Source organism: Mus pahari, chromosome 4 (genome assembly GCF_900095145.1).
Source record: "Mus pahari chromosome 4, PAHARI_EIJ_v1.1, whole genome shotgun sequence".
Taxonomy (NCBI): domain Eukaryota; kingdom Metazoa; phylum Chordata; class Mammalia; order Rodentia; family Muridae; genus Mus; species Mus pahari.
Window position 1 is genome coordinate 66,689,318 of NC_034593.1, and position 13,493 is coordinate 66,702,810.

The window sequence follows — 13,493 nt, forward strand, 5'->3', positions numbered from 1 at the left end:
GGAAGGAAGGAAGGAAGGAAGGAAAAAAGAAAATGCTAGGCATCCTGACACATAATTATGATCTTAGTGCAGAAGAACCAAAAACAGATGGATCCTTGGGACTCACTCTTCACACATCATAGTACCAAATTCCTTGCTAGTCATAGACTATATCAAAAAGAGTGTGTATAGGAGACTGAAGAGATGTTCAGCATTTAAGAGCTCATACTACTCTACCAGAGGACTAGAGTTCAGTTCTCAGCACCCATCTTAGAGACTCATGTTGTTACCCCAGAAACATGTGGTCCAACACCACTGTCCTCCACAGGCACCTGTACTCAAGTGTACACACACATGTACACACACACACACACACACACACACACACACACACATGTAAATGGTACCACACAGATACAGTTATAAATAATAAAATTAAATTATTTAAAAATTTAATTTTTGAACAGCACTGTCCTCTGGCTTTCAAATGCTCATAATATTCTTACATGTGCACTCACATACATACATACACATGAGTGAATGTACACACACACATACACTCACACACATGCAAAGGGACTGAGTATTATAGATTGTTTCAGTCAAATGATCCACACAAATCCCCTAAAGAAACCTCATATCTTACAGTAAAGAATATAAGATTCATAGAGGTGAGAAAAAATTGAAAGGTAACATGATGGGCAAAGTTACAAAGTTGTAAGTATTTTCTTCAGAGATAGGGTCAAAATTCATTTCAAGTATTCTTTTATTTATTTGTAGTGCTGGGAATTAAATCTGGTGCATTAAGCATGCTGGGAAGGCAGTCTAATATTGAGCTGTACCCACCCTTAGATTTTCCTTTATGCTTCACTGAGTAAATAGAACTATTTCCAGTGTGGCCTTTAACTAATCAATAGCCTTTTTCCAGAGGCATTATCAGATGTTCAGCACGATGAAGAAGGTAAGTATTTGACATATACTTTGATGCTTGGGTAATGTGTAAGTAGTGAACACCTTGGGAGTCTCAGTTGTGCGAGGATGCGAGCAGTTGTATCTATCTTTCAAGGACCACAGAATAAACCAGGCATTAATAAGGAATAATACAGTAAGGACCACACATTGGCAGCAGGACAGAAAAATTAAGACAGAAGATTCAACAGATAACAGAGTTTGAAAATCAGTGATGGTAGAGGTGGGACTTGAAAGAAGGCTCAGTGATTAAAAACATTGCTATTTCTCCTTAGGACGAGTTCTCTTCCCAGTGAACACTGGGTACTTCACAACAATGTCTAACTTCATCTCTGGGGATTTAATCATCCTCTTCTACTATCTGCAGGCTCTTAAACCCATACAAACCACACACACACACACACACACACACACACACACACACACACACATATATATATGTATATATATATAATATAAAATAATAAATAATTTATAAAAATACAATTATTGAGGGACTGACAGGAGGAGCACCACTGAAATAAGTCAGTGAGATTCATCTCAAGAATTAACTCTGAGAAGATGCTGAAATAAGCCATAAGCCACAATCAAAATATATTATGTTCCAACACAATATTGTTTTTAAAAATTAAAAATGGGGTCTGAGGATATGGCTCAATAAAATGTTTGCTGCATAAGCATGAGGACCTGATCTCCCTTTAGTTCTTCTTTTCTCTCTTATGTTCCACCTTCTCTTTCACTATTTTGTCTTTTAACTTTCTTTTTCCTTTAGTACTTACCACCTTTTTGTGTCTTTCTGTCACTTAGGAAGTGAACTGCAGAAATGCTTGGTAAATTCTGCTCACTGTTTTGCTATCCATGTATACTCTCACAAGGAAAGTACAAAAATGTCCTTGTAAGATTCACTTCATCGATTTAGGAAACATAAGTGGCCACAGCATGCAGCTCCCTCTGCTTTGTTTTTCTCATCTGTCTGGCAGGGGTGTATGTATCTTATAGAGTGACTATAGACATTAATCGGATGGCTTGCACATGGACTACATCCATGTTCGGTGATACCTCATTATTATTACTGTGATTTTTACATTCATATCTCACCATAAATTAAGACATTTATGCTCCCATCTAAGATGTACCCATCTGGGAATTTAATTTCAGAGGCCTATTTTGATGGCTTATCATAGAATCAGCTTTGCGTACATTCATAAACAATAGATTACTTTTCAAAGCAGAACCATGAGATGTAATGTGCCTGGGAGTAGAGTGTTGGGACTTGCTGGAATGAATCAAGATGACTACGGTAGCTTCATTACACATTACTCACAAAGGAAAAGTCATTTAGCTTATTAGCAGTACTCCTTCTGTACAAACTTCATTTAATTTAAAATGGAGCAACGTATGCCTTGCCAATACTTTCAGGAAAACAAATTCCTAAATGCAGATAAACCATGTTAAGGAAAATATGCTATAATTAATTGTGGTTGTGATATCTAAACTCTCAAATCAAAAATCTAAATGTCTCTTCTGACATTCGGGATATGCTCTGAGATAGGTATATAAAGGCTTAAACTCAGACCACTATGAAGGAAGTGTATGAGCTGTATAACCAGGGGGATGTTTCTAGTGGGATGTCAGCTTGCCTGCACAGGACATAAGGAGATTCCAAAAACACAACCCACACTAACAAGCTTTCTATGTATTATTTAAGAGCTCCCATGTCCCGACTTGTGAAACTGATAAGCTTATGAATTACATGTTAGCTGTTCTGTAGCCCTCGGTAAAGTAGTGCAGTAGTTTTGTGAGGGAAGTTGAGAAACAGCTCCTGAAGAAAGGTTTTCTAATTAATGACTTTCCACAAGAATAAATAAAATGCAATGTTAAATTATATTTTGAATCAGTTCCATGATATTAAAAATCGGTACATGGAAATACACAAACAGTTCAGAGAAAAATACACAGACATATAGAGAATTTTATTTCTGTGTAAGTCTTAATTTCTTAATAAAGTATTTTTGCTACATATTTTAGGAAGAAATAAGTGAGTTCCAGGACAGCCAGGGCTATACAGAGAAACCCTGTCTCGAAAACACCAAATAAATAAATAAATAAATAAATAAATAAATAAATAAATAAATAAAGTGAATAAAATGCATACATTATAGTTATCTCTTTGATTATAATTTGGTACTATCTCTGTTTATTTTCACTTCTTGAAGTTCTATGAGCTGAGCTTCTCCCTGATATCCAAAAACCAAAGTGACTGAATCTACAGAGAGTTACAAGCAAGATGCTCACCTGCTGGGGCTTCCTGCATCCTTAAAGTTTTCAGGATCTGCTGTTGTGTTTTTCCTTTTGCACCTAGTTGGACCATTCCAAGAAGCACAGTGGTACCAAGAGGGGAAAATATAATGTTGTTCTTGTGGGATAAAGAAATAGCTTTATAAAGATCCACTGCAAATTCAGCAAGTTTTTGGTCAGTCGTTCTTGAAGTTTGACTTCCAGAAAAAAATAGTAGAAAACTCCACAATATGGTCTTATTCATCTTGCCTTCTGTATACTAATTTAAAACATATCAGTTTTTAAAACAGACTTTAACATAGTAAGCTTAGCAGTAGAGCTCTCATCTACTTGACTATTGTGCATATATATATATATATATATATATATATATATATATATACACATATATATGCACACACATACATACACAGAGAGAGAATATTCTATATAAAATATTACCACAGGGAGACTCTTTGCTGAATAAGTATTATATAATAAGAGAAGCCCACATACTACTGGTACTAAGATCCTTCAAAATCTAGCAAAATCTATACCTTGATATTCCTAAAAGTAATAGGTAAAGCTCTACTCTCAGCTCATGATCAGAAAAGAACTTGTCTAACTTGCTTTATGATTCTTTCTCTCTTTCCTCTTGACTTATTTATTGGCACAGCTGTGACTCTGACTCAAGGGAAACTTGTGTTCCAGTTACTTCAAAAGATTTATAGACCAAGAGCAGCCGAACAGTCAAGCCAGTGCTGTCTAAGTCAGTGGGCAGTCTGGTTACCCCAACAATAGCTCTTCTATACTCTCTGAATATAAAAGAAAAATATCCCAACTCTCACTTCATGATTTTTCTTAAGGAAAATAAATAAGAGGGAAAGGAAACAAAATGACAGCCAAATATAAATGGTAAAATAAAAACAATGAATGTTATTGCCAAATGCTTTGACTAAACAATTAACACGTTGGGGGCAAGGAGCAATAGAAATTCATAACCATTCACCAAGGCTACCCAGCTATCAATTGGTTACTAAGGCAATTACAAGGAAGTTACCTACCTGATTAGATCTTCAGTGAAAACAGTCTTGAATGCTTCATAGAATAGTAATGCTGAGTTCTCATAAATTTCAGTAATGCTAATTCTACTTTATAATAATAACTATCAATTGGCTGTTAGGAAGTGACCTTTCAATTGAAACAAAACTTGAAGCCTTTAGAATAATGATGTTAGCCTTAAAAACCTGAAATATTGCTTTGCTACAGTTATATGGTAAGAGTTACTAAGAAGCATGAATAGGTATAAAGATAAAGAATAATCAAAGAGCCTTGAAAAGTAACCTATAAGATATTATTATGGTATTTCAGATTTTTTAAATTTAAGTAGAAAAAGTCTATTTGAATAAACAGATTTTTTAAAAGGAAATAAATCTCAAAATATAATACGAAGCACCTAGTAGAAAATAATGTGTTGATAAGACATGAATAAGGATGTAAATTGTCACATAGATGCTTTTTAAGGATTAAATCAATATACTAGGTTGTAAAAGTCCAAAAGTAAAAAGCAATTGGTGAGAGAAGTTTTACACATAAATGATTGTCAACATATCATACTTTGAGATATATATCATATATATATATATATGTATATATATATTTCGATAGATAGATAGTTAGATGGATAGATAGATAGATAGATAGATAGGCTTTGAACATTTTATGAGTATATATACTCTTTTAGAATGTATATGATACATATTCAATTTCTCAAAATCTTCCTGACCTGTTTATGGATAGCTATGTAAGTTATTACAATGTTATCAGTGTTTTTCAAATAAGTTAGAATTTATTATATATCTTTATGTATTTGGCCAACAATGGGATGATAAATATTATTTGGAATTACATAATTCTTCCTGATATTAGAGTCTTGGTCTTACAATAATACTGGTACTGATTTTTTTCATAATTAAAATTTACATCTGTGAGTAGTAATTTCTACCATAAATTGTCCAGGCACTTAATAAGTTATAGTATCAAACAAATAACTGGTTTTAAACTTCACTTATTCATTTGGTTTTGAATAATATCTTACCAGAAAGCACAAAGAACTGAGAAATAAACAACACAATCTATAGTTCTGTAAGAATTTGACCTTTTTATGATAAGCGATTTTAAGAAGAATGAAAATAATGTTTTATTTTGAAACAAGAAACATCAAATTATTCTTACACCAAAGTTAATCAACATGACAGATCTATGTTTCAATAAACACAGTAAATGTTACTAAATATCTATTTTTACTTTTATAGAACTTACCCAAAATTAACTTCTGATTATTTACTTGAATGCTGTGATTAAAATATGCTTACTGGAAAACCCTCTTATATGAAGCAGCTTATTGGTGAAGGCCAACTATATTTATTTTAAATGCTGGATGATTAATTATTCCACAACCACAGCAGGTGTGCACTATGCTGCCATGTGATCAAGTTAATGATAAATGATGAAATGTAAGTGAAAAGAAAAACAGTGAGACAAATTGTTAAGAATTATTATTATTATTTCATTTCCTTTAAAAGTATAAATGACTGGAAAATATGTCAGATATAATAAACGTGCTGGGCTCTAATAGGACTTGAAGTCAGATTAAACATTCAACCCATCATAAATGCTTCAAAGTGCTTAGGAGGAGAACAGCTGAATCAAATCCACTCTACAACTGCCACAATTCATCTCCTTGTACTTTGCAAACATCAGAGGCATTTACTGTGTCTCTGAGTCCCATTCTAATAATAAGAAAAAGAATAGATGCTGAAAATATATATTTATATTTTACAAGAGAACCAGACAAAGATTATTAATTTACCAAATTATATATGTAAAAAGAAAACACTATTAATCCATGGTAACGTGAAATCTACATTGAGGTAACTTACATGCAATTTTAACATTCTACATAACTTTCTTTACAAACTACCCATCAATAAAAAGTAGATGCATAATTCAATGGGTTTTATCACATTGTAGTAGTTCAATTCAATCATCTCACTGGCAGGAAGGTATTAAACACATATATCATCCATATGACCTATGAGAAATGAAAAATTTAGTGTAGTTTCATTGACGCAGACGTGACTATTGATCACCAAATTTAATAGTATTTCTGTTAACCTCATGAGAAGGAAATATAATTATTCATATGCACCTTAACATGAGTTCCTTAAAGGAATACATTTTCTAAAATATTTTTCTCAGACTTGAACCTTATTAATATTTTCAGTGGCATGACCCAGTGACAAACCTGAATTATTATGACCATGAGGAGGGAACGTCTTCTAACTAGCTTGGTTTTACTTGCTTTAGCATCATAGATTAAATCTAGATTGCATTTCATGCTAACAAATATCACCCCCACTGACCTACGTCTTAATCCATCAACCAGGATTTTTTATTATACTGGCATTACCAAATGTTTCTTTTTTAAAATCTTAGGGTTTCCTTCGGCATTATGTTTTCTAACTTTAAGTATTTTTCTATATTTTATTATGCCATAATTATTTCCAAACTGGATCTGTTCAATACATGAATGTTACCTTTCAAATTGTTTTACATAGATAAGAATGTCTAATATTAGCACTCAGTGCTCTCCAGCCCATGTAGTGGCACCAGCAGTCATATATCACTAGCACTCTTAGCTATCATTTACTTATTGTGTCTGCACATTACTCAGATCATAAAGTGATTTATCCAAGAATCAGACAGCACTCTTCTTTCCTTGTAAAGTTATAGACAGTCACTCTGACTTATTTAGACCATTCAATGTGATTTTTCCGTAGGGATCTTAAATTAGAATGGTTCAAACAAAAACATGCATTGTCCTCTTTCTTCCAGAGTAAAAAAAAAATAACCATACATTTTTGTTTCCAATTTTATGGTGATTTAGTAGCCAACAAAATATTATTGTCCATGAAATATTACTGAACACCATCTAATTACTTTCACAAATCTGTTCTTTTTACAACTATATTTTGCCCCTAAAGAGTCAAAGGAAAAATGAGAACTTAAATGTTTTGGTATAAATTTAGCACTGTCAGTATCAAGGGGTTAGATATATAATCTCATTCCGTTTCTTAATATTTCATCATTTATTTCTTCAAGTGAAAATATACTTGATTCTAACTTTAAACATAAAGAGGAAAACATTCTCATCAATAAAGAATGTAAAAGTTAATTTTTCCACTTGAGCATAGATTAATCTCAGGTAGCTCTAGTTCTGTTAATACAGCACATATTTTTTGAGTGATCAGAACATGTTTTAAAAAGAAAAAATATGTTACATTATAGCTGAAATAGATGTACATATCACAAACAACTATTGAAATCATAACACATTTTAATGTGGCAAGTTCCTTTCTCTGTAGAAAAATGGTTTTTAAATAATTGCATCTAAATGTTAATTTCAGCCACAGTTTATAATTCTTCAGTCTATTAGCATTTGACAGGAAAGACCATGCTACTTGTTTAGCACAATTAGATGCTGTAGAGTATGAAAGAATAGTAAAATGTAATAGTGAAGTGTCACTTCTCTGCCCTTTTGTGTGTTTTTTTGCCAAATCATTGGGAGTGGTTACATTAAAAGAGACTTTTGGAGCTTTGAAGCATCTATTGAGTTCATCAAATGCACTTTGAGACTGTTCCTCATAATTCTTTTTACAAAGTTGAACTTGAAGTACATGAGAGATAGAATTTTAGTTCTATAAATCATCTATCCAGTGCTCTGCCAACATAACATCTACACAGAGAAAGTCACTCTATATGGAGTATGCTGTATTATACTAATTTCTTCAAAAAGAGTTCATATAGGGGTTTAAAACATCCTTGTGGAGATGGGAGAGGAGGAATTGAATGAGGAACTGTCAGAGAGCAGAACAGAAGGGGGATAATGACTGGACTATTAAACAAAAGAGTAAAGATAATAACAAGGATAAAAGATGTGCCTATTGAAAGAATTTCTAAATAATACCTGAAAAAATAATTGTTCATAAATTTCAGCCTAATTAACCTTTATATTATTTGTGAATGCACTTGAGAAAGCTGATGGCAAGATGCATTTTTACTGTATACATGTAAATTGTCTGACCTCTCTGTTCTATAACTGGACTGTGAATGGATGGATTGATGCATGTACTCATGAGTGGAGGCTGTCACAAAGTATTTGGTACCTTTATTATATCTCTTTTACATCTGAATTGTCCTTTGCATTTCTGGGAACAAATGTGTCTCTGATTTCAGTTCACTGTACTATCATCAACCTATGGCTCATAAATCACTGCTCTGAATTTGAAATGATAAATTATCCAATCAGGCATTCCACTCAGTGTACATTGTTTCTGTTTGAACATCTAAAAGAATCCTTTATACCAAAGCACTATCTTAAGTTTTAAAAGTTTACATTGAAATCTTTTCAAACTTACCAAAATATGCCTGCATAGTACAAAGTCCTACTATCTCCATGTCCCCCTTTTCAGTTTCTCAAAAAGTTACTATTTACCGCACTTGTATCCATTTATATCCTTGATCAATACACAAGACAGATAAATAGACAGACAGACAATAAATAAATGATAGACATAGGTACATGCATGCATACAGAGATATGTGTATTTGCTTTGCATAAACATATAATATGTTTTAATCATTTGAGGGCATGTTGCAGCTTTGTATTACATAGAAAGTTTCTACTGCATATGATATATTGTCTGTAAAGAATACATTCCACCTCAACATACACACACATGCACACATACCACCGGTATCTTTGCCATATATAGTTGCAATTCCATAGAAGGCAAAGCCATATACATATGAGTTATAATATCTGACTCACTATTCACATAAGCACAGATAGAAGATAATTCTGTCCTGAGCAAACCTATATACTTTACCCATTCCCAAGCCAAAATGTTTGCTCTAATGCTCTAATGATGCTTGCAAATCTATTATTAAAGGCCATATCATTAAATATATTCTGTGAAGTAGTATAAAGAACCATGAGTTGCAAAAGTCTTGAACTTAGATGGAAAAAGACCAGAATTGTAACCACAACACTGATATTTTATTACTAGGAAATCTCATAATGGAACAATATGTCACATTTCAACATTAAAATAGAAAATTTAAAGGAATGCATATGAGATTTAAATAGATTGAATGTTTTTGTTGTGGATCAAAATTATCCACTACATATTAGTAATTTACTAACATGTTATTGCAAGAGTTTTAAAGTCCAACTATTTTAAAGGCTTCTTTAAAATATAAACATATACAAATAAACTGAACCCATAGAAATGACATCATTAATTCTTTATGAAGTACATAACAAAAAACAACACAATAATATTGGTTTCTTGGAAAATGATGTACAAAAAGAAAAGTTTGCATAAAAATAATGAGCATAACTCTAAAATGATTACTAGGAAATAGTAATTATTCTGGTTTAACTACTAAATATTAGATATGTGTGTTGAAATATTAACCTCACTACATATATATCCATTTGTGCAATGATCACATGTTAATTAAAAATACTTGAAAATGTTTAATGGTTTGTAAATGTTCATAATCCCAATTAGATACGCATTTTAATGTGTGTAGCAAAATTTAACATTATACACCATAAATTTGTACAGCTAAAATAAATGTAATTTAAAAAGAATAAGACATTGTGCTATTGTCAATATCTAATTATCAGTATCAGAATTGTTGTGGAAAACCAAATTGTAAAGGGAGGGAACATTGAAATAGATAATTTTAAATTAAATTTTATCAATTGGTTTGTCCTTTACATATTTTAATAAATATTCTATTTAAAAATTATTAATGTTTGAATACAGGGACAATTATAAGGACAACTAGGTAATATACTTTCTTCTGAAATAGACTATACCAATTGGCATCACTTTTCTTTAAACCAATCTTTTTTATGTTCCTTCCTGGATTAAACAAGGCTGGGAAGTATCAGTGAACTCAGAACACACAGTCTAAAGACAAAGTTTCTTGAAGTTCACACTTAAAGTAACAGAAAGTGGGATCCTAGTTTCTTCTCAGCATCCTTTGGAGTGCTCTGTAACAGTAGTGTTTGTTATTTTATCATAATTACTTCTTGTTTCGCTTTATCTTCATTTCACCATTTGATTCTTGACACAGTAGCTTGTCTTGTCTTTCACGATAGAGAAGTTCTTTTGGGAATAGGCTTTTCTCATCAAATACAGCTTTCAAAGCTACAAAGTGATGAAGAAGATGACATGAAAATTACATTTATTCCATCTCAAAAATATTAACCCAGAATTGCTCCTGATTAAAGGAAATGTAGGGACAAAGAGTGGAGCAGACTTAAGGAACAGCCATTCAGAGATGGCTCCCACCTAGGGATATATCCCATCTTCAGACATCAAATATAAGCCCTATTGCTGAGGACAAGAAGCACTTGCTGACAGGAGCCTGGTATATCTGTCCCCTGAGAGGCTCTGCCAGAGCCTGACCAATATAGACACAGATGCTTGCAGGCACCCATCAGATTGAGCACGGGGACTCCAATGGAGAATTTAGGACAAGGACTGAAGGAGCTAAAGAGGTTTACAACCCCATAGGAAGGACAACAATATTAACCAACCAGACCCCAGAGCTCTCAGGGACTAAACCATCAACCAAAGAATACACATGGAGGAACCCATGGCTGCAGCTGCATATGTAGCAGAGGATGGCCTTATCTGACATCAATGGGAGGGGAGGCCCTTGGTCCTGTGAAGATTCAATGCCTCAGCATAGGGGAATGGTAGAGCGGTGAAGCAGGAGGGTGGGTGGGGGAGCACCCTCACAGAAGCAGGGAGGAAGGAGATGGGATAGGGAATTTGTGGCAGATAACCCTGGAAGGGGGGGCAACGTTTGAAATGTAAATAAATAAAATAACCAACATAAAAAGGATATTACATTTATTAAGAGACCCAGTTAAATGAAATAGCAGAGAGAAATCTCTCGAGTTCTCTCTTCTTCCTCTCTTATTTTCTTTCTTTGTTCAAAAAATTGATGTTTCTAAAACCAAGAATGTACTAGGGAGATTTTTTTCTAACATATTGTTCATTTTATTTAAATTTAAAGTACCACCCTTCATCACAAACACACACACACACACACACACACACACACACACACACACACATACAGCTTGTACAGATACATGTACACACGCATGGCTGTGCACACACAGTTTGTATGCATACATAAATACACACCTCACACATATGTATGCATACACACACCTATCCTCACAGCTTGAATTCATACACATTTGTACACATACATACACGTACCACCTCCCCATGCACACAGCTTGTATACACACATAAACACACAGCTTGTACACACACACATATGTACACACACATATCGTCTCCCAATGCACATAGCTTGTATACACAGCTTGAACACACACACACATATGCACACACACATACCACTGTACACATACACACAGCTTGTACTACTTCTTTATGGATATGGTGACAGAGATTGGTGATTTAAAGGTGAGGACTAAATAAGCTGATGTTTTCTGTACTTGTTTTTTTAATTTACTTAACAGCTATCAAGGGCTTGTAAAAAAAAAGCCCAGAACAAATTATTCTGTATCAAAATAAGACAATTAAAATAATCAACACACAGTTTGACTGTCTGAATGACTAAACACATACATCTGCAATCACATCCTTACGAAACACTCTGATGTACAGGGATATGCAGCTTCAAAACAGTTTAAAAAAAAAAAAGGAAGAAGCAAATTATTCCTATGGCTGGTGATACCACACAGCAGAAGTAAGAGGAAATTGCACCACATATTCTGGGAGATAATTTTGGCCTCTTGTATAACTCTCATTCAACAAATGCATACTGGAAGTGCAGTATGCAAATGGTTTGTACTAAGGCTATAGGGCACTAACATGGCTAAGTCTTAGGCTTTTCTTTGAAATGACTAAAAGCAGAAGCTTCACTCATGCTGATTATGTCATATCATAAACAATAGACTGTGGTGCTAACAGAAAACAGTGAACACAAGTCATGCATAAGTAAATAAAGAATTTATAAGAGAAAGTAAAGATTAAGGTAAAGCACTACCATTTGATATGGTGTTGAAATACAGACAGGATTTTAGTTACTTATTGTGAAGATGGAGATGAGCAGACATGTCAGATCGAAAAAACAAAGGGTTTGCAAGTGCAGAGAAACAAAAGGTACTTTCCAGGTAATGGGATATCTCAGTACAATAGAACAGAAATATAAAAGCGAAAAAACAATGTGGGGTGAGGCTGAAGCTTGGCTGATGAGCTTGTTAAATACCAAGGCAAAGAATACTGAAAAAAGCAAAAAGGAATGCTGAAACACTTTATAATGCAGAACTACTTTGGGCTGGGAAGATGACTCAGTGGATAAAGGTCTTGCTTCACAAACATGGAAACCTGAACTTGGCTCCCCAGAATGTCTATAAAACCAAATGCAGTGGCGCATGTCTATAATTCTACTGTTCTTACAGTGAAAGGGGAAGTAGAGACAGGAGGACACAGTTTTGTGTATTCCTTGACAAGGTGAAAGGGGAAACCAACATTGGATCTGTCCTCTGACCTACACATGCTCAACATGTGCTTCCCTACACACACATGCACATACACACACACACACACACACACACACACACATGCACACACACAGAGAGAAAGAGAGAGAGACAGAGACAGAGATAGAGACAGAGACAGATGGGGGGACATAAACATAGACAAGGATACATCAACACATATGCATGTACACATATGCATACACACACAGACCCTACATCATCATATACTCCCTCCACAAATATTAAAAAGTAAAATAAAGCACGGTAAATAGTATTGAAAAAGCACAAAATGAAACAACAAAATAAGTAAACAATAAAGAAAAAAATCCAACCTTTACTAGTAGTACAAACATGGCTATAAGATTCAATCTGTTTTCTTTTCCATCTTTTAAACTGGAAAACAAGAAAGATGAGGGAAAATTATTCTTGCAAAAAAAAAAAGGCCCTTTTCATAGAAACACAGAGAGGAGGTGCAATCTGCAGTCTACAAAAAAATATAAACACAACCAAATAGCTGAGAACTGAGAAGACAAAAATTACGAGAGGAAAATGTCAAATGTGGATTCTAAGAAGGCAGTAGCAACAGCAGCAAAAAGAG

At 33.7% G+C, this 13,493-nt stretch overlaps 2 protein-coding genes across 2 annotated transcripts in view; both read right to left on the minus strand.

Annotated features, from left to right (window-relative positions):
• Positions 1-5,587, minus strand: part of Serpini2 (serpin family I member 2) — a 28,168-nt gene extending 22,581 nt beyond the window's left edge. The window contains exons 1-2 of the mRNA XM_021196853.1: positions 5,548-5,587; positions 3,244-3,505 (exon numbers count right to left, since the gene is read on the minus strand). Coding sequence (XP_021052512.1) covers positions 3,244-3,490 — 247 coding nt within the window. The 5' untranslated portion in view covers positions 3,491-3,505; positions 5,548-5,587. The remainder of the gene's footprint in view (positions 1-3,243; positions 3,506-5,547) is intronic.
• A 4,799-nt stretch (positions 5,588-10,386) lies between these two features.
• Positions 10,387-13,493, minus strand: part of Wdr49 (WD repeat domain 49) — a 153,836-nt gene continuing 150,729 nt past the window's right edge. The window contains exon 19 of the mRNA XM_021196924.1: positions 10,387-10,511. Within this exon, the coding sequence (XP_021052583.1) occupies positions 10,387-10,511 (125 nt within the window). The remainder of the gene's footprint in view (positions 10,512-13,493) is intronic.